The 22,081-nt window shown below is 34.6% G+C and overlaps 2 protein-coding genes across 2 annotated transcripts; one reads left to right on the top strand and one right to left on the bottom strand.

Annotated features, from left to right (window-relative positions):
- Positions 1-104: 104 nt before the first annotated feature.
- Positions 105-13,753, top strand: LOC126810525 (multidrug resistance-associated protein 1; the record flags this gene model as incomplete). Its single annotated transcript, XM_050535640.1, has 8 exons — positions 105-310; positions 2,110-2,236; positions 3,431-3,532; positions 3,858-4,004; positions 4,118-4,276; positions 5,297-5,463; positions 6,193-6,387; positions 7,499-13,753. Coding segments are annotated over 8 exons (1,215 nt in total), but the record flags the coding sequence as incomplete, so codon positions are not given.
- A 932-nt stretch (positions 13,754-14,685) lies between these two features.
- LOC126810526 (uncharacterized protein C16orf52 homolog A) lies at positions 14,686-22,037 on the bottom strand. Its single transcript, XM_050535642.1, has 3 exons — positions 21,579-22,037; positions 19,684-19,896; positions 14,686-19,552 (listed from the first exon to the last, which is right to left on the bottom strand). The coding sequence occupies exons 1-3, from the start codon at positions 21,679-21,681 to the stop codon at positions 19,365-19,367; spliced, it is 504 nt and encodes a 167-aa protein (XP_050391599.1). The 5' UTR covers positions 21,682-22,037; the 3' UTR covers positions 14,686-19,364.
- Positions 22,038-22,081: the final 44 nt, after the last annotated feature.

Below are 22,081 nucleotides of genomic sequence, written 5' to 3'. Positions count from 1 at the left end.
GTATATTTTAAAATAAATCTGAAATATGTTTTTATAATTTTCTGGTTTTGCAATGACACAAGCTTTTATTTCAATATATTATAATATAAATAATTTAATTTTAATTTCAGCGTTTTTACGTGTCCACTTCCAGACAGTTGAAGAGATTAGAATCTATTAGTAGATCTCCGATTTATTCTCATTTTGGAGAAACTATTACTGGTGCCTCAACTATTCGAGCATTTGGACAACAACAAAGATTTATATCGGAATCAGAGAATAAAGTTGATGAAAATCAAGTCTGTTACTATCCTAGCATAACATCAAATAGGTAAGGGAGTTAGCAAGAAGTTAACATACTAACATGAGACATTTCAACGGACCTAAAGTTTTGAGATGGGAATATCATGAAAATGACCGCACTACACGTACTAGTCATATTAATGATTTCTGTTATTGTACTAGCCATATTAACTATATGTACATAATATATATATTATTCAAAAAAAGTAGGGGATATTTGATTTTTAAGTGTTATTAAAGTCACCTAATGAAACTGACGAAGAAACAAATGACAAAATGAAATGAAGTTCACATTCATCGATTTATTCCAAATGATCGTTAGACTAAGTAAGGCACAGACTGACCATTATAAGGGTAAAATGATACCCGGGGTCAAACAGCAAAGTTACCACAGCATCACAACCAAGTCAGTAACGGGTAAATCCTCCTCTGTTTGCCAAACAAGCATTGATCCGACGTGGCATACTCCTAATGAGACGTCTATGGTCATTTTGGTCCAGATTGTCCCATTCCTGTTGCAACGCAGCAGCAAGTTCTTGGACATTGGCAGGACGTTGTTGACGTTGACGTAACCTCTGTCCAAGCATGTCCCAGACATGCTCGATGGGGGAGAGGTCGGGACTCAGTGCTGGCCAAGGTAATGTGGTGATGTTCTGTTGTTGGAGGTAACCTGTAACGATCCTGGCCCTGTGACATCTTGCGTTGTCCTCCTGGAAGATGAAACGGCGGCCATGACGTCGTGCGAACGGCACAACATGGACTGCCAAGATGTTGTCCCGGTAGTACTGGCCTGTAACACACCCTGCAACAACATGTAAAGCCGTTCTTCCAGCAACAGTGATGCCTCCCCACACCATAACAGAACCACCCCCAAATCGATCATGTCTGATGATGTTAATGTCTTGGAAGCGCTCGTTTCGACGACGCCACACCCTCCTACGTCTGTCCAAAAAATCAACAGTGAACCTTGACTCATCTGAAAACATCACACTGCTCCAGCGTCGATTATCCCAGTGTTGACGATCCCTACACCAACGACGTCTTGCCTGAATGTGATGATCTCTCAAACAAGGGATCACGCGAGGACGTCGGGCGCGAAGGTGACCCCTATGCAGTCGATTCCGAATCGTCTGGCCACTCACTCTCACACCAGTGTCTGTTTGAAGACGAGCGCTGATCTGATTTGCTGTGATGACACGATTTCTCAAGGCCAAGGTACGGATAAATCAATCCTGGGCTTGAGTTGTCGCCCTTGGTCGACCTGAGCGTGGTCTGTCCTGTACAGATTGTGTATCACGGTATCTGGACCATAGCCTGCTTATGACAGACTGAGAAACATTCATCGTCGGCACCACAACCGCCTGTGTTGTGCCGATCTGTAGCATGCCAAGGGCACGTAACCTTTCATTTTGGGTAAGCCGACGCATATCAAAATTTGTTTTCTGGTCACTAAAACAATTAAACTGATGTTTCCACCCTGGAATTCAATGCCACAATGACTGTAACATTCAAAGTCAGAGTCGTGCAAATCTTGGGTTGGACCCCCATGATGATCCCAAGCATCACCTGCATTCCATGCGGTAGCTATTGGTGCGTTTGGGCGTCACATGTAACTGGAAATGTTTCTTCTGTTAGGTTCTATAGTGACTTTTTTCGTAGTCATTTGCATATTTTAGTATTATGCCCCCAAAATCAAATATCCCCTACTTTTTTTGAATAGTATATTATATATTTCATATGGTTAGCTATAATAGCTATATGACTTTTGATCACAATATACCATTCCTGTTACTAGCCATATTAACTACATGTACATGTATATTTCAGATGGTTGGCTATAAGATTAGAGTTTCTGGGTAATTTGATTGTATTTTTTGCCTCATTATTTGCTGTATTAGGTAGAGATAATTTAAGCCCTGGTATTGTGGGATTGTCCATTTCTTATGCTTTAAATGTAAGTATAATTGGATCTCTTTATTGTTCATTGAATTAATGATTCTACAGAAATATATGCAATGATGATAAACAAATTTTATTGGATTGCTTTCCTTATTGTTAGTTGTTCCCACTGTCCCAGCCTTTCGGGGAACAGGTGACTATTAAAATGGGTCTGTCTGTCTGTCATGCTTTCTGGGACACAATAACTCACCTTCTAATTGAGTTAGAATATTAAAACTTGGTGAATGCCTTGATGGAGTTCAAAGATGAGCATTTTCTGCTTGGGCTAAGCAGTGATAAGCAATTTGATTGGTTGATGTTTTGAGACACGATTGCTTTGATTCTAACTAATTAAGTGGGAATGATGAAACTTAAACTGATGTACAATTGTTGTGGGAGGTGTCAGTGTATATTGTCCTGTGACTCCTCTTAGTAGGTTTGTCTTGTGTAATTGTGTTTGTGTGATGCGGTCTCCCTACACTTTCTGTTTATCAGAAGACACTGTTAAAGTAAGGTTCTGAAATAGAGAACAATCAGTTCAGTGCAAGCAATCTCTGATGTTTACACTGATTTGACAATGTAAGAATTTTTAGCATTGAAGTGGATCAAGCCTTTTCAAAAAGTAGGGGTAGTGAAGTCAGTGATTATGTAAAGGGGTGCATTCTCAGGTCAGTAATCACTCAGAACTTTTTCGCAGCAAATCTAATATTCATGAATGTGGTATGTATGGCATGGGTAATAGGCAGGTCCCAGCCAGGTGGCTCTAAAGTTGAATTTAAGCTAAAAGTGGCCAGAAACAGTAGTCCACTTTAAACAGTTTGTCAAGAATAGAAATTCCCTGGAAGGGACGAAGGAACCTGTCTATAAATTGAGGCATATGATGTATTTTTTTTGTAAACATCCTCAAAATCATCTGTTGTATTATTTTATTTTATTATAATCCTTTAGTGGCATTTAGCAATTGGAAACATAACAAAACTATACAGTTATATGGGACAACAATCACTGGTTTATTATACACAGGCACGACGTTTCGATAAGTATTCTCTTATCGTTATCAAGCACAATAACATTTAGTAAACTTTAGTAATACTTATCGAAACGTTGTGCCTGTGTATAATAAACCAGTGATTGTTGTCCCATATAACTGTATAGTTTTGTTTTATTTTATTGTTTATTATTGATAAGTTGATATGTTTTATTTTTACAGGTAACACAGACGTTAAATTGGATGGTCAGAATGACTTGTGAATTAGAAACAAATATAGTCGCTGTAGAAAGAGTTAAGGAATATGCTGATACTCCAACTGAGGTAGACTCATTTATTTAAAATTTTGTGTTAACAAAAACTACTTTGATTCCATAAAGAGTTCATTACACTTAAACGGGATGATTGATGTAGGAGTTGTCTCAAAATTAATTGGGTATAATAACTAAATTGTTTAAATCTGCAAGGTATTTTTGAACAATGATTAAAAATTATGATATGCAGGCATTTGTATTTTTTTTTTTACACAGCATATTTTTTAATTGGGCAATGGATTAGTAGCTGTTTTTCCATAAATAAAGGTTATTGTGGTTTCTTGTTTGCAGTATGGTATATGGAAAAAAAGTATATTTAAAGTATATATTTTCAGGCTGAGTGGATTGTTGAAAATAATAGACCACCCAAAGATTGGCCAACATCAGGAATTGTAGAGTTCTCTGACTATAAAGTCAGATACCGAGAAGGTTTGGATCTAGTTTTAAAGGGCATCAATTGCAAAGTGAAGTCGGGAGAAAAGGTAAAGTTTTTTCTTTGTTTATAGATTTTTTGTATGGACCAGTTTGATTCTAAAATTCTAGCTAATTTTCTACACAATTAAAACTGTTAATGTATCCTTTTGGTATATTTTAGATTGGAATTGTGGGTAGAACAGGTGCAGGAAAGTCTTCACTAACATTAGCTTTATTTCGTATTATTGAGTCTGCTGAAGGTAGTATATCAATAGATGGTATAAATATAGCTGATATAGGATTACATGATTTAAGATCAAAGTTAACTATAATACCTCAGGTAAGATTTTGTACATTATTATCCAAAATTGGCTATAGAAATGGCTCATTATTAAGGGAAAGTGGAAATTGTCACTTGGCTATTGAAGGATGGGATAATTCGGAAATTCATAGAATAGAAGATAAGTTACAGTCAATAGTAGGTATATATTGCATTCCCATTCAACTCCTGGTTTTTATAAAGACATTTATAACTACAGTGGACTCTGTCAAATCCGACATCGTACAGGATCGTTACAATATGTCGGATTACGCAGAGTGTCGGAATACTCAGTTTTCTCAAAGCCAGAAGTATTATTGTAACTTCGAAAAAGTGAAGTATTATTATAATGTAGCTTCTAATTTCCAGAACGTTATTCTCTTTAAAAATGATAAACCTTTCTGTACATTCAAAATTATATTACATTTCATTTAACATGCGTAGGCATTTTGAATAGGTCAAGTCTGTCGTTAATTTATCTTCTTCATCATCTTCAGTTGATCGCACACATGTCTTTGGTGTCACGTTTTCATTGATAATCTGTCGTTCTATGTCCAGGTCATCGTCACACGGTTCGGATAGATCTGTAGGGTGAACAAACTTAGGTATTCAGGTTCAATCGGCATGCGCAAGGAATGTTTCCAACAGGTGCTAGGAATATTTGTCACAACTGTCTTACAAGAGGATTATAAAATTATCAAAGTAATCAACAAAGACCTACGCGAGCGAGTTTTAATCTCACCGATAATTGATTGGTGATTGCTTGTTAATCTTTTGTGGCTTCACCCCCACCGATTGAAGGCCAGATTATACAGTGTTGATTCAATGGAAGTCATGTGATGGGATGGCTGATTGATGTCGTAATTCTGAATATTCAGAGTACAGATTACTCAAAGATTTTTGGGCTGAAATAATAAGGAAATAAATTGGGACATGAAAATGATGTCAGATTTCACAGAGTGTCGGAGTATTCAGAGGTCCACTGTAATCTTAACTAATTGTTTAAATCTTAACTAAACATTATTTTTTCTTTCTCGCTAGGATCCTGTTTTATTTTCCGGTTCCCTGAGAATGAATTTAGATCCATTTGAAGAGTTGACAGATGATGCTTTATGGCAAGCATTAGACCATGCTCATCTTAAAACATTTGTTAATAGTCTTCCAACAAAATTAGATCATGAATGTAGTGAAGGAGGAGAAAATCTCAGGTGATTTGAAGATTAAGTGTGTTTATTTTAGTTATGTTTGATTTGAAGGGATTGCTGTGTTTTCTGATAGTGTTGTTATAGTCAAATTTATCTTAGTATATTGAATAGGAAGTGTACTATCAATGATGATTGTGATAGTTCTTTGATATTAGAAAGAGAGATATTATGGTTAACAAGGTCATTTCTTTACATTATTTGCTTCCGAGAAAAGCAAAACATTGAAAGAAACTGCATAAAATTATTCAGGCGATCTTACTCCTTGCCCCATTCAGGATCAATAGCACAGACTTTGAATTGATGACACAACGTATAATTGAAAGCACACATACACTTTGACCACTCAGTTGCTGAAATGTTAAGCGCCATATAAATGGTGGTTATTGTCAGTTTAAGTGTGAAAGGGGGTTTGAGATGGCCTACTGGTCTAGAGTTTCACGCTTCGACTTCTAACTGGTCGGTGACCTCTGACTTGCGGTTGTGGTTTCGATCCCTGGTGTGAGTGTATGTGGCTTGGAGATAGGGGCGCCTTCTCAACCTAATGGGTTTACTCCAGGTACTCCAGTTTCCTCCCACAGGTAATACCCATGTGTGTGTGCTAAGGTAATAAAAATGAAAATAAGGTAACTTGTCTGCGATATCACCTTCAGTACTCTTTAAGTACTCACACACACACACAGTTTAAGTGTATTATTTTCTAAAGTTTATGTTTTTTTGTATTATTTATTGTAGTGTTGGACAGAGACAGTTACTGTGTTTAGCAAGAGCTTTACTGCGTAAATCTAAAATATTAATATTAGATGAGGCTACAGCAGCTATAGATCTAGAAACAGATGATCTTATACAAGCTACTATAAGAACAGAATTTGAAGACTGTACAGTTTTAACTATAGCGCATCGTCTTAATACTATATTAGACTATACTAGGTGTGTGCTTTACCTATTGCTGCCATAGAAATGATCTAATTCCTAGAATTTGAAATAAAATGTAGATTATCGCTAGTGCTGGCATGTTATATCGTTGAATCGATGTATCGTGATTCAACTTCTCACAATATGCGTATTGAATCACAAGATGCTGAATCGATGTATCACGATTTTTTTTTTATACATCCACATTTTATGTAGACGTATATTGTCGTCTCCCCTGTCCGTCCGTCCACAATTTGTTTGTTTGATGAAACTTAAGATATAGGTCTATCTCTCAAAGATCTCGGTTCCTTTCGATATTGGCATATATTAGACCATAACTTCATGGATAATGGCCCCTGATTGTACAAAAAATCATGTTTTTAGCTTGTGGACACTCTAGAGGCCACAATTTTAATCTGATTTTGATGAAACTTGAAATATATCTTTATAACCCAAAGATCTTGGTGTCTGTCGATATTCGCGCATATCGGATTGTAACTTCCTGAATTATGGTCCTTGATTGTACGAAAAATCGCTTTTTGTTTAGCTTGTCCTCTATCCATCTCTTGCAAAATGTGGGCGTATCTTGCCTGGCAGCCGCTGGTCATGTTTTTTTGTTGCTTCAGTAAGTAACCTGCCATTCTTAATTATTTGATGTTGCACATTATCCAAACACTCTTAAATTGTTTTCTTCCTTATTTTGATCCACATCAATATCATGATATACAACAGTTTTATTTCTACGACATTGGCAGGACTAAAAATATCAATTATTCATTTATTCTGCTGTTTTCTTTATAAATATTGACCTGGTTCTGAATTGTGATATGAATCATATCGAAGCACCTAAATCGCAATACATATCGTGTCGTGACTGCCGCGGCAATACCCAGCACTAATTATCACAGAATTACATAATAATATGATTTAAATAGTTTACTTTCATCAAAATAATATATATAATTGATTTTATATAACATCATACTGTGTATCTACATCGATGGAACTTCTTAATAAACCGAACATTTCTGTAATGGATTGGCAGATCTGTTTCAAATCTTAGAGGTATTAGATGTTTATACTTGGAAATTTTTATGCTAGAATATGTTTTGTTCTAATTTTACAGAATAATGGTGTTGGATGCTGGCTGTATAAAGGAATTTGATAATCCTCAGGACCTACTAAAAGATGAGTCATCATTGTTTTACAGTATGGCTAAAGATGCTGGATTGGTCTAATGTTGACAATTGTCATTACAGTAGCATGGGACATGATTGCCTTAATGACACTTAAATGTCCGATTTCTCCATCCAAAGCCCTTCGAATTTTTAACATAAGTTTGCTGGAACAAGCTAATTTGATGGTCAAAATGTCAATTTTGAAAGATTTTGCATTGACCACATATCGAAATGAAAATTAAAGAAGCATTGTGTAAGATTTAGATAAAGAGCTGGCCGTTCTTGCTATAATAGTTCCCAAAAAAAAGATAATGCAAAATGAATGTTTGTAGTTTTGATAAAATGTGTGCATTGATTTTTTAATCATAACCACCGTACTGGTTGTTCGAGACTTGGCCCCGTTTCTCCATTTTTATACGCCCACATTTTCATGTGGACGTATATTGTCGTCACCCCAGTCCATCAGCCCACAAATTATTATCCGATTGTGACAAATTGTTAAACCGTTCTAATCTACTTAAATGCGAAGCAATCTGATGGCCTAGAGAGTTGATTATTAAATGTCTAATTGAACATACATTATGTATGGGCTAAATCTGCCTATTGCAGATATATGTTCACGGGATTTGAATCCGATCTGCTGCTCAACGTTCATTGATGATGAAATCCGAAATGGATAATCGAGACTGTTTTTTATCGTACCGACTTTAGTAATGATGATCGAGGCTGGGCTTAAAATTCAAAAGCTAATATCTCGGTTCAGGGTGGATCAATTTGACTGAAATTTTCAACGTATTCTATTTACGTTATCTATTTTTTAACTATTATAGCGAGAACAGTCAAGTCGTTATCTAATCTCCCATAATGCCTCTTTAATAGTTTATATAACATTTAAGGCCGAAAAAAAGACCTGCAATATTCAGATTTAGCTTTTATAGGTAGCATTCATGACTAAAACATCTTCCAGCCTCAAGATACTAGCAAGATGTCTGCATTGTGTATCCTTTCCTGTAGTGATTATAATGCATTGGTTTTATTTGGAAATGTTTTAGTTTGGTGCTATCCTACTGGTCTATTAACTCAACTGCTATCTCAATTTGTTTCAACAAAATGTTAAATTGAGCTCTCAAACTGTTTTTATACGCCCACATTGAAATGTGGTTGTATATTGTTGTTACCCAATCCATCTGTCAGTCGGTGCAGGATCCACAATTGCTTGTGGATGCTCTAGGGGCTAAAGTTAATATCTGATTTGCTTTAAATTTATATACAGTGTTTAAGGTCATGAGATTAAGAGAGAGGCCTATTTACTTGCAACTATTTCCGATAATTACTTCCAAAGTTATGGCATTTGATCACTTTGAAATATCATGTGGATGCTCTAGAGGCTAAAGTTAATATCCGATTGACTTTAAATTTATTTTAGGACATGAGACGTAAAAGCCTATTGATTTTCAATGATTTTTGGATAATTACTGCCAGAGTTATGGCCCTTGATCATTTGGAAATATCTTGTGGTCACTATAGAGGTTAAAGTTAATATCCGATTAATATATGCACTGTTTAAGGTCAGGAGACGAAGAATTATTGATTTTCAATGATTTACAACACTTGTTGGCTGCCCGGATGACTTGGCTGCTTTAGGCGTATGGTTTGTTGCCTGGCAACCTATCTTTAATTCATGATCTGAAATACTAAAATTTTTACCTCAAACCCTTAATGCATTTATTCCCTCTAGGAAACCAGGAGTTAAAACAAATTTGATTATAAATGCAAAGATGAATATAAAAGAATTGATTCTTGTATTTCCAATATGAGATATTTGTGCCAGTCTGTTATTGAGTTTAAGTATTCTAAATATGGTACCAGTACTGTAAATATTGATATCTTCAAAAAAAGTAGGGGATATTGAAATGCAAATACCTATTCAGGTTGTGATATGATAAATAATCATGGACACTTGACATGCTTTGAGAGTATGTTCACAGATGAAGAACTTATCGCCCCAACAGAACCACTGAGCTGACATGTGACACGCAATAGTGCCATACATGTGGTAAGGGTTCATTGTCAAATTTGACACGTTAAGGAAGAGTTGATAAAAACTGCCGCGTGCTGGTTTATCCTATCCATGATTGCTTTCCATCAGTTCTTGCATAAGATTTACTGTTTAGCATATCTTTGCTTTAGTGTGTTACGTTTAATTTGCAATAAGACGTCTTCAACTTGATGAACGTCTACGTGCTATTGGCATGCTTCAAATGGGTTCTACACAGCGAGCAGTAGCAAACATACTTAATGTGTCACAGTCTGTGATCAGCAGACTGTGGAACCGGTACCAACAAACACACAAAGTTGATGATAGACCTCGTTCGGGTCATCCTAGAGCCACTACACAAGCCCAGGATTGATACATTCGTACACAGGTCCTGCGAAATCGAGGACAAACGGCCAATCAGCTTTCTGTAAACTTGTGCCAAGTTACAGGAATTCGAGTTAAACCCCAAAAGATTAGAAATTGGCTACATGCAGCCCCATTACATGCGCAACGACTGCGTGTTGTGCCTCCATTAACTTGCCAGCACATGGCAAACAGGCGTCAGTGGTGTAGGCAGCGTAGAGATTGTTGTAATCGTCGATGGGCGCATGTAATGTTCTCGGATGAGTCAAGATTTACTCTTGATTTCACCGATAGGCGTGCTTGCATTTGGAGGCATGTAAATGAGTGTCATGCTAACGTTAACATCAGACAGCATGACAGATTCGGGCGTGGGTCTGTTATGGTGTGGGGAGGAATCACCATGACTGGCAGAACGGACTTGCATGTTGTTCAAGGAAGAGTCACTGGTGTGTACTACCGTGACCACATCCTGGCACTGATGTTCTGCCCTTTGATCAACATGCAGTTCGACGTTTCATCTTTCAAGATGATAATGCCTGTGCCCACCGCGCTCGTGTCGTGAATGACTACCTCCAGCGTCACCATTATTTCCATATGCCTTGGCCAGCCATGAGTCCTGACCTTTCCCCTATGGAGCATGTCTGTGACATGATCGGGAGACGTGTTCGGCAACAACAACTGACAACACTGCAAGAATTGGCCGTGGCACTGCAAGAGGAGTGGGTCAGGTTGCCCCAAATCGTGATTGGACGATTGATTAGGAACATGCCACGACGAATTGCTGAATGTCTGAGGATTGGTGGAGCAATTACTCATTATTAAGACAAAAATCAAAAACGTCTATTTCCACTTTTGACAGGGTATCTCTTTGCGAGTGAAATGGGGCCGTCAGCTAAGCGCCCATATGAACTGTTTATGTTCATGTGTGGGCAATTGGCCTGTTATTAACATACACTGGTTACCTCTAATAAAAACAGCAGTGCATTTCCGCAGTTTTGTATTGTTTCTGAATATCCCCTACTTTTTTTGAAGAGTATATAATTAAAGTATTTTGATATTTTGTCATTGTTATTATGAAATCCAATGTGTTTATGTCATTGGGACTAGCATGCAAAACAACATTAATAATTCAATAATAAATATTGTTTGTTAGAAATAATAAGATCCCATCAACTCTTTTTTTTGACAAAATATAATTTATTTGAATTTGGCAAAAAATAAAATTGTGATACAGTAAGGAAAGTATTCCTTGCGATAGATACACACAATGCTCCTCTTCTGATAACGAACATTTCTGAAGTATGGTACATTATATATCCTTTGAGGGCTTACTATATTTTAAAACTCTCTTAATATTTTCGAAATGACCCAAATCCAAGTTCTTTGTTCCATTATTTTGTCTGAAGAAATGATGTTGCTTGGCAAAATAACAGGCTAATTATTTGAACTTGAATTTAGGCAGGAACTTGATTCCATGTCACTCATTGAAATTCCTGACTCAGAATCAAGCATCCTGATGATCTTTTGAGACATTTTTTTTATGCTTGAAATCTACAAAAAAAAAGAACCCTCAAAAAACCCTCACATGGCCTTATAGAACACAGAAAATTTGTTAACTACCTCTTAAATTCACAATATTGTGTACTTCTGATTTTATTGTTCATACTCAATTATGTTGAAATTATAGGATTGTGACAATTCAAAGTCTTATTCTTTTGTTAGTTTGAGATTGTCTTTTTATATGTTGAATTTTCATATTTTTTTTTTAACTCAAGTGATGTTTTATTCATTTATGATTTTTAACTGAGCTAGAACTAAAGCTGACACGATACATTCTTTTATTCAGGGTTCTTACCAAGAATGCCTCTTTTTAATCCATTATAGGATTTTATTTAGTTGTGATTTATACAATTTAAATTAAAAACTATGGGGATGTACGTACCTTTCCTGGGATTAGCACAATGAAATAATTCTAGAAGACCGACATCCAAAAGATATAAAATACCTCTCTCTTGTTGACCTCCTTTTTGAAAATTAATTTAAGCCATGTCTGTAGAGGCTATGTCAAATTTTCTGAGTAGAGTATGAGTGAATCGTATTAATAAGTTTGGGTAACAATGTTGTGATAGGCGATATATAACTTTAGTTATAACACAGTCGCATGAGAAGAATTATGATACAATAATATTTATTGTCATCTATTTATTTCAGGATCTCCACGGGAGACATCAGTCTCACTGTTGGCTTGTTATATTTTCAATGATAGTAGTAACAATATTACTACAGAAATGTTTTTATATTATGAAGAGTTGTATATTTTATTGGAAATATTTTGAATGGGATTGTTCAGTGCCTGTTATCTTATTTTCTAGTCATTATAAAGTGAAGAACATTCCTTTACTTTTAATCAGATTTATTTATATATTCTAGAATCAAAGCTTGCAAGCATTGTCTGCTCATTACCCACTACTGCACCTTCCCCAGGGTTTAGTTCATACGAGGACTTATGAATAGTTTGATGGACAGACTCCTTGTCTGCTTTTTAAGAAGAATTCTGGTGTTTTTTTATGGTTGTAAATTACAACTTGTAATCTTTCAGGCCAAGTTACTATCTAGTCAAATATATTAATATTTTAATTTAAAAAAAAAAATAAATCCATTTCCAAACCTATTTTATTTCACTATTATCTGATCGGAACAGATGTTAGTAATTAATAATCTATCTGATTGCATTCATAGATATGTGAGATTTTAGATTGGACCTTTCACACTCCCTATTGATTTGTTATTGGTCTAGCTGTCTGCAAGGCATTGCCATTGGTGGAAGGGGTAGCAGAGACTCCTTGTGTAGATGTTCATTCGGTGAATGGCTTGACTTACTTTGATGATGAGCATATTATGCTAAGGTTAAAGGAGCTAAATCGCTAACATTTGGGACCTAGAAATTGACAAAAGTGGGTCACAACGCATATAATACTGCAATATGAATGTATATAAACTGATTTACATTCAATGGTTTCCGTTTTTACTCCAATTTCAAATCAGTTATGTTCGGCGAAATAAGCCAGCAGTCTCAAGCGAGTGCAAATTTCTAGCGTCTGGTTATTCCAGTCTACATATGCCGTTTGATTTGGTGCAATGTGTCTAGCCTCGTCCCTCGAGTTTCTTGATACAACTGGGGCTGAAGCGCATTATGGTACACGATTCGTGTACCAATGGTAAAATGTTTATTTTGTCTTAAATATTGGATATCAAAAGCCCATCTTTTCCTAGTAAAATCACAACATAAATGTTGATTTAATTTGACAAATAAATCGTGTTTTCAATGTTGAAGATTTTGGATGATATTGAGTTAGAGGCTTAGCTCCTTTAAGTAGAGATTAGCAATGTGATTGGTCATGACACTGAACACAATAACTCTGCTTCTTTCTAAACTGAGGTAGACTGTTCAAACTTAATGAATGATAAGCATGCAACTGTCTGCCTGTCTGTCCATCACACCTTTTGGAACACCATTGGCTTGGTTCTCTTTGCACTTCTGTTTTATTTTTTTTTATACCCATCAATTCTTATAATTCACCATAGTGCTGTTTTATTTTAATGATGACTGTGACCAATAAATGTTATTGCTTATATCTTTTTTGCATTAATTTAAGCAGCACAGCATATCAGCTTACTTGAATGATACTAATTTCCAAGTTGTATTGAGATGTATAATTTATTTTTGTGGATAATATTGAAATAGATCAGTGAATAACATATGTAAATGATCAGTGAAAATAAATTGTTCATTAAATTGTAATGGTTGTCTGTTTTATTATTTATTAATGGAATTCTCTAGAGAATTTCTAATAATAATAACAGACAATATAATCCTAAACTTCTGTTATTATTTTCTGTAAAAACTGATACTCATATTTAATATTTGAATTTTAGTTTTTATCAGTCTTGTGTATCGTTTGTATAAAACATATTTGGGGAGCAAGAACAAAGCAGTATATTACTGTGTAATACAAATGAGCAGGAATATTATGTCTAAAACGATGATTTTTAGAGTATTTACAATGCTTGGGTGATTGGGGGGATAAACTGATCTATGGCTCTGCTAGAATTCCTCCTGTCTGAAAAATTTCAACAATTTTGAAACCAAACACTCAAAAACCCTTGTTCTGTAAGGGATTTACAATGTTTCAATGATTGGAAGAATAATTCTATATGATTAAGCAACCAAATCACGTGGGTGATGAAACATAGATTGTCTGTGTATAAAAGGGTGTTTTTTCTTCAGCATTCTTTTGCTGTTCAGAATTTTTATAATCAACTTCATTTCCCTGAACACAACTTTGTCATTTTGGGACTAACATAATTTATGGTAATACTTTACTTTATGACAGTTCACATAGGGATCATTAGGAGTGAAAGGAAACTGGAGAAACTTTGATATGGACCAGATGCCCCTACTCCTTGTCACATTGATGACAGACTTGCAGCACTGCATAAAATCACTGCATCACTAACTCCACAACCCTCTTCATTAGCCCGGAAGTAGGACATTAAACCCTATTTCATTCATTCATTTTACCTTCCCTACCACATAGAAAGCTGAATCATCTCTACTAGTTGTTACTTCAACAAGATAAACTTCCACTGCTTTCAGAATGTATCAGTGCCACAGATTAAATGAGCCTCAAAATGTGGATAAAAATAAAATTTTCAGAAAATAATGTACAGTACTTCATTGCTTGTATAGTTTATTCATACTTCAAAAAATATATCAAAGCATATACAGTTTTGCCTAATTTGACATGATTGCCACATCAACATTAATTTCATAGCTGTCTTCTAAATTATGACATACAAATATATAAATTGTTGAGCATTATAATATATATAATAAAGAAGTAATTAAAATAACAAAACAAACTGAAAATAAATATATGCAGAGAATTATTTGCCATCTACATTAAAACATTTTTCAGCTGAAGAATTTAAGTATCATCCAAATTAGCTGTAGAAGACAATTAATGAAAGATTTTGGAACACTGTCATTGGCATGATCACCTCCAATGCAACAATTTGGGTAAGTTTTATTTGATGGAAGGACAATACAACCCCTAAAAAAACTGCAATACCACAAAAATAGTGGTATGTTGGAGTTTGTTAAAACTGGAATAACTATATATATATATACAACCTTTGTGAAACCTATTTCACAATATGGTTATTATGATATAGACTGTTTTTGGTGCCATTTAGCAATTGAACTTGATATAATCTGAAAAAACATTAATAGTATTCTATAGAATTGTGTCCTTTGTTTATTCAAATTCAATAAATGCACTTGTGGAACAAGTTGTGATTTTTTCTAGTATGCATTTTATAAAACGTTTTCTATTTCATAAAAAAGCTTATTCTTATACATTTATGGGATATTGAAAAGCATATTTGAGATTAGTCATCTATGACAGAAAGTTGAGATCAGTATAGTCATATAAGAATTATCACCAAAATACCCAATGTTAAAGATATGTTCTATCAGATTTAATCAGAATATCTATTTTACCTTTTCAAACATAACATTTCAAAAATAAAAGTATAGTCAGGGTGATTTTAAGCTCAAGCATCATATTCTGCAAACCAGTTGGTTTTGACAAGCTGCTGGCAAGGGACAGCTCTATTCAATAAGAATTACTTTTTTTTTTATCTGATATTCATAGGCAATAACTTTTTTAAACTATTAATAAACATGTCATGGCTGTATTTTTAGATTTGTGAATGGAAAAGCCTTCCTAAAAAAAAACAACTGGTTTATACAAGTAGTTATCTCAGTAGTTTGTGGATATACATCATTAATCGATGAACCATGGACATATGTCTTTAAACAGTGGATATTAAAAACAAATATTATAATACACGCTTTATTTCCCCTTGAAAATCTGACAGATCCATGCCTGCATCTTGGCTGCACATACGCCTACAAATAATTATAAGGTAAATACATTAAAACAGTTACTTGCTTTCAGCAGCTGTCACTCAAATTATTATAAACAAGCCAACAGTGAGGCTGATGTCACCCGCCGAAATCCCAAAATAAATAAATGACACATATTAATTAATTGCACATTTATTTTTCGAGCAATCAAACTATACACTAAGTTTCATCACTCTCTATCAGATAGAATCAAGATTATCTTGTCCCAAAGCATCGACCAATGAAATTGATTAGCTCTGCTTAGCTTCAGCTCGAAATGTTAATCATTGAACTCAGTCAAGACATTCACCTAAACATTTATATCAAGTTTAAACATTCTACCTCAATTAAAAGCAGGGTTGTTATGTTCCTCAATTAGATTAGAAGGAGAGTTATTGTGTTCCAAAGTCTCGACTAATCAAATTGCTCATTGCTCTGTTTACCCTCAGCAGAAAATGTTCATTATCAAACTTAGTCAAGGTATTGATGTAATGAAACTATACACAAAGTTTCATCACTCTTACTTAATTGGAACTAAAGTTATCGTGTCCCAAAGCATCAATCAATCAAAATGCTTATCTCTGCTTACCCTAAGCAGAAAATGCTCATTTTCGAACTTCATCAAGGCACTGACCTAATAAACACCTACACCAAGTTTGAACATTCTACCTTAATTAGATTGAGAGTTATTGCCTTCCAAAGTCTCGGCCAATCAAATTGCTTATTGCTCTGCTAACCCTGAGCAGAAAATGATCATTATTGAACTTAGTCAAGATATTGATGTAATGAAACTATACACCAAGTTTTATGCACTTTCACTTAATAAGAACTAAAGTTATCGTGTCCCAAAGCATCAACCAATCAAAATGCTTATCTCTGCTTACCCTAAGCAGAAAATGCTCATTTTCGAAATTCATCAAGGCACTGACCTAATAAACACCTACACCAAGTTTGAACATTCTACCTCAATTAGAATGAGAGTTATTGCGTTCCAAAGTCTCGGCCAATCAAATTGCTTATTGCTCTGCTTACCCTGAGCAGAAAATGCTCATTATTGAACTTAGTCAAGATATTGATGTAATGAAACTATACACCAAGTTTTATGCACTTTCACTTAATTAGAACTAAAGTTATCGTGTCCCAAAGCATCAACCAATCAAAGTGCTTATCTCTGCTTACCCTAAGCAGAAAATGCTCATCATCGAACTCCATCAAGGCACTGACCTAATAAACACCTACACCAAGTTTGAACATTCTACCTCAATTAGAATGAGAGTTATTGCGTTCCAAAGTCTCGGCCAATCAAATTGCTTATTGCTCTGCTTACCCTGAGCAGAAAATGCTCATTCTTGAACTTAGTCAAGGTATTGATGTAATGAAACTATACACCAAGTTTTATCACTTTCACTTAATTAGAACTAAAGTTATCGTGTCCCAAAGCATCAACCAATCAAATTGCTTATCTCTGCTTACCCTAAGCAGAAAATGCTCATCATCGAACTCCATCAAGGCATTGACATAATAAACACCTACACCAAGTTTGAACATTCTAGCTCAATTAGAAAGAGAGTTAAATTGTGTCCCAAAAAGTGTGACAGACAGACGGACGAACCCATTTTAATAGTCCCCTGCTTTCTTCGAAAGAGGGGGGGGGGGGGGCAACAAATAAAACACAACTACTACATACAGCAAACATTACCACCAATTAAATCTACAGCACTTAGATCGACATTGTATAAAGGTAAATTATATTTACGGTACCTACATATTGCTAATCAACCAAATGTAACATACATATATATAACAAATAGATTTGGCAAATTAAACTAAATACAATGTGTGATCAGTTAATTTGGAAAAATTTGTCTAGTGACATATTTAGATATGGGGGATGGGGGTGAGAGATTTGGGTCATGTCTCATACTCCCCTTTACCAATATGGCCAATAACTGACTTGATCAACCAAAATAATTGCTTTGGGGTATTTAACTTTTGTGGGCCTTATACCCCTACTACCTCTTTTATAGTAATTTAAAAACCTTGTAACACCCTTTCCTATTTAAGGATTTGATAGGGATAATAATAAATGGTTTGGTATAGAAGGCTGTTGTTGATTGCATATTTTCATATTCAGTTTTAACTTTATTTGACCTATCTTAGCGTCACAAGACTTTGTATATGTACAAAAATTAAAATGCTATATAAACACTAATAAATACAAATGATAGAATTTGGCAAGTTTCATACAATATCAATGAGGTAATAGTTCCAACTACAGAATGAAGATCTTTTACATGTAGACTATACTACCACATTCAACAGATAAAGCCAATCATCTGTAGAATCAAATTTCTACATACATGTGATGATCAATGGGGAAAGAATCAAAACACTGAAACACATTTCAATTGGTTTTGATTGACACAGTTATGTAGTCTTTACAAATTATGTCAAGTTTGCACACATATAATTAGGTTTCAGAAAGAAAATCGACTAATCTTCAGCTGCAGAACATGATGAATGCTGAATCTAGACATACTGTACCACCAATGTGATAAGTTAATTCAAATATACACGCAATAAAAATGTAAATAAACCTAACAAATAGATCTGATAATGATAAATCCTTTCTTTAAAAACTTTTGTCATTGTGATTCTTCGTTGGTTGGAGCTTCCCCTTAAAGTCTTTGACTGAACATTTATTGAACAATTATTAATCCCTTGCAATGTACAATACAATGTCCTATGAAAATTTAATCTCTTGAAGAGATATCGGTCCAAAATGGTTCAATTCAGTTTAGTATTTACAAAGATATTATGAATTGAAAATTTGCAACATTTGACATTCTCTGCAGACGATAAAAATTGGATATGGTCAAAACAGACATAAACCACAGAGCAAAAATTCAATTTAGTCGAAACGACCAAATGTGTGGACAAAATTATCTAAATATATATCACTAGATTCTTATCAAATAAAAAATATGAATCGTTTTGATTTTGTTATGACCAATCTATTGTCATTTTGACTGTAAGTTGTGTACGTTTTGTCCAAATATTCAATTTGGGTGCATTCTAGTATGGCATAAGTTTGATATTTTACGAAAAATGTAAATGATACGCAGTTGATTAAAAAACTAGTAAATAAATTAAAATTTCTATATAATACAGATCTACATAAGTATATTATGACAATAAACACAGGTTCAAGGGGACTTTCTTGAAAATGGCAAGATCCTACCAAAATCATAACAAAAATAATTTACCTTAAGATTCTAATACATTATTAATTGAGCCATTGTTGGTGGAGTGTCACAACCATGGTGAGGGTAAAAATATTTACATTTTGATATACCAGCATAATGTATTTACAAATATGATATAATTAAATGTAGGTAGAAATTTAACACTGATAATTCAATCACCTACATGGAAATAATTGCTATAGAACCGGTAAACAAACTTTTCCTGTGAATAATTCTGATATTATAGTAAAGAAAATAGCCAGTATAAAGAGGACATAAGAAGAGCCAACTTGAGTGTGATTGGGTAGTTTATACGGTCGTCCACCAATCTCATCTATATGAAATCCTATAGGAAACACTATTGCTGCCAAGCAAAATAATGTCACTGAAATAACAATAAAGAAATTGCACTGGTCAATAATTTAAAAAAGATATCTGATTTATTTTAAGCAACTACCATTTAGAATTTGAAGACATTCAGTACAAAGCAAATAACACAACAATAACACAACTTACTTCCTATCAATGCTATCCATCTAGCATATTTTGTAGCTTCTCTCTTCCAGTGAGATGCGAAGAGTAAGAAACATGTTAATGTTATACACAGAATACCAGCTAATATACAGATAAATGTAAACATCCATTCTTTAGATAAATTAGGAAATACACATATTTCTGGACGTCCATGTATAATCTGACATTGTCTTGTTAATCCTAATCTCATATGACCTAAAAATATCAAAATAGTTTATAAATATACAAGTCACATACATTTAAATAGTCATCATTTTAAAAACAAGAATAGCAAGCCAACAGAGAAACTGATGTCCTCCTGTCTCCATCCCAAAATAAGTTGATGTTTATTTGATAGTGAGATGAACCTTGGTCAGAACAAATTTGGTTCCTAATTCACTATATCATTTGAAACATGAAGCTTAATAGATCCCCCCCCCCCCTCTTCTATTTTTCCTGATCATTAGTCTGTTTTGGTGGCTTTGTAATGGCATCGATATTGAATATATATAGGAAAAACCTATATCATAATACTGGTAGTGCCTTGGCATTATAACATGGAGAGCAGAGGGCTTTGGAAAGCATTTTACACCAATCAAAGAAACTCTCTGATCGAGTTGCATGTGGACCATTATCACTGATTCAGTTGCACGTGGACCACAGCATTGTCACTGATCGAGATGCATGCCGAGCATACAAAAGTTGAATAGTAGGTTCAATGTACCCCAGTGCATTATAGACTATATATCATTTGATAATTTGTTCAGCCTAGAAAATTCTTGTATTTACAATCAGTTCATATCTACAATCCAGATAAATAAGGACTTGATCCATTTTGAATTTTTTAAAATTTTGATCATAAAACTGTGATGTGGCAGATTGAGTTGAACCACTGTCAATGGGGTACGTTGAACCCCTGGTTCAATGTACCCCAGTGCATTATAGTTTATATATCATTTGATAATTTGTAATATCTTTGAAAATAAAAACAATATTAGAATATCAATTGATCCAACTCAGTAGGCCTGTCATATAAAAGGAATTAAAACTTCATGGGAGCAGTGTTCGAAACTTGGCTGTGACATACAGGGGCGCACTGGGTCTCCCTGACTAAGAGTCGTTTGTCAGCAAATCAGGCTGTCCAAATTTAGACAGAATATTGGACAAATGTTGGTTTGATTCACTGCAAAAGTTGACTGGGATCCCACTATCCCACCAAACTGCCAACTTAAGTGCAATTTATGGCGATTTGTAGGAGCCTAGGGAAACCGGACTCCTGCTTGTATCGATCGTTGCACGGATGTCAAATCTGTGGATATTTGTTCTTAACTAAACATGGATTGTTTGCATATTCATTAGATCACTATGAAACAAGTGACGAGGTTTGTGATCCAAATTCAGATCTATGTTTAACATGGAATTTTTACCACTGTTCAATGTGCCCCATTATGTGGTTAAACCTGCCCCGACTATTTTGTACAGCGGGGTACATTGAACAATTACGGTCAAGTGGATTAAAATGTGTTTTTTTTAAAAAGTTAAAAATTAATTGAATTGAATCTGATACACAATAGCAACTATGATATGTCTTCAAACAATACAATAAAGTAAATAGATCTTCTAATAAAAACATTTGATATGGAAGGAGGACAACCATGTATGTGAAAAAACTGGTTCAATGTGCCCCGGTCTCCCCTAAACTGTAAATTGTGATGCCTTCTAAAACTGACATAAGAATATGTGCCTGACGATATCAGTTTGCGTTATAACATCATAACTAACAGACTCTGATTTCAGTTACAGAGGCTACATGCAGGACATTGGTGTGACTGTTCATGGTCTGTGCTTCAGAAAAACAATTCAATATTATTTACTAAATATAAATAATAATATTTTACCAGCAACATTTGTAATAATCCAATCAGGATTAGCTAAACTTCCAATTGCAAAAATATCAGCAGTAAAAAATAATATCCCTGAGAGTGCTACCAATTTATCCATCCTTGATCATTATCTTTGATCCACACTCTATTGTTTATCAATAATTACTGATATGTTCTTAATTATTCTAAACACAATAATATTGCCTTTAATAATGTTTTCGTTCGAAGACTTTAGTCTATTCTTGTAGATCTGTGGCCCAGAGACTTAGTTTAGTGATTCATTCACTTATTATCAATAGTATCATCAATGCGATATGAATAATGTTTATTCCTTATTTCACTATGAAATTTCTTGTTAAATGCACGTTCATGTAACCATTATTATCTAAATGTAAGCATAGATATAATCACAACTTCATTATTAAAGGCGAAGATGAAAGAAAATACAATGTCTCCATAATTCTCTAAACTGAATTGACCCATGACCTACTGGCACAGGAAATGATAAAAATAGGCGT

The sequence above is a fragment of the Patella vulgata genome, chromosome 2 (genome assembly GCF_932274485.2).
Source record: "Patella vulgata chromosome 2, xgPatVulg1.2, whole genome shotgun sequence".
Taxonomy (NCBI): domain Eukaryota; kingdom Metazoa; phylum Mollusca; class Gastropoda; family Patellidae; genus Patella; species Patella vulgata.
Note: the sequence above shows the minus strand (reverse complement) of the source record. Positions and strands in the feature narration are given on the sequence as shown.

Bases quoted from the DNA above. Each gene is read 5' to 3' on its own strand.
- LOC126810526 (XM_050535642.1), bottom strand. From the start codon at position 21,681: ATGGATAAATTGGTAGCACTCTCAGGGATATTATTTTTTACTGCTGAT. The intron at 19,897-21,578 runs GTAAAATATTAT...TGATATTTTTAG, and splicing joins GATTATTACAAATGTTGCTG to GTCATATGAGATTAGGATTA. The intron at 19,553-19,683 runs GTAAGTTGTGTT...TTGTTATTTCAG, and splicing joins ATGGATAGCATTGATAGGAA to TGACATTATTTTGCTTGGCA.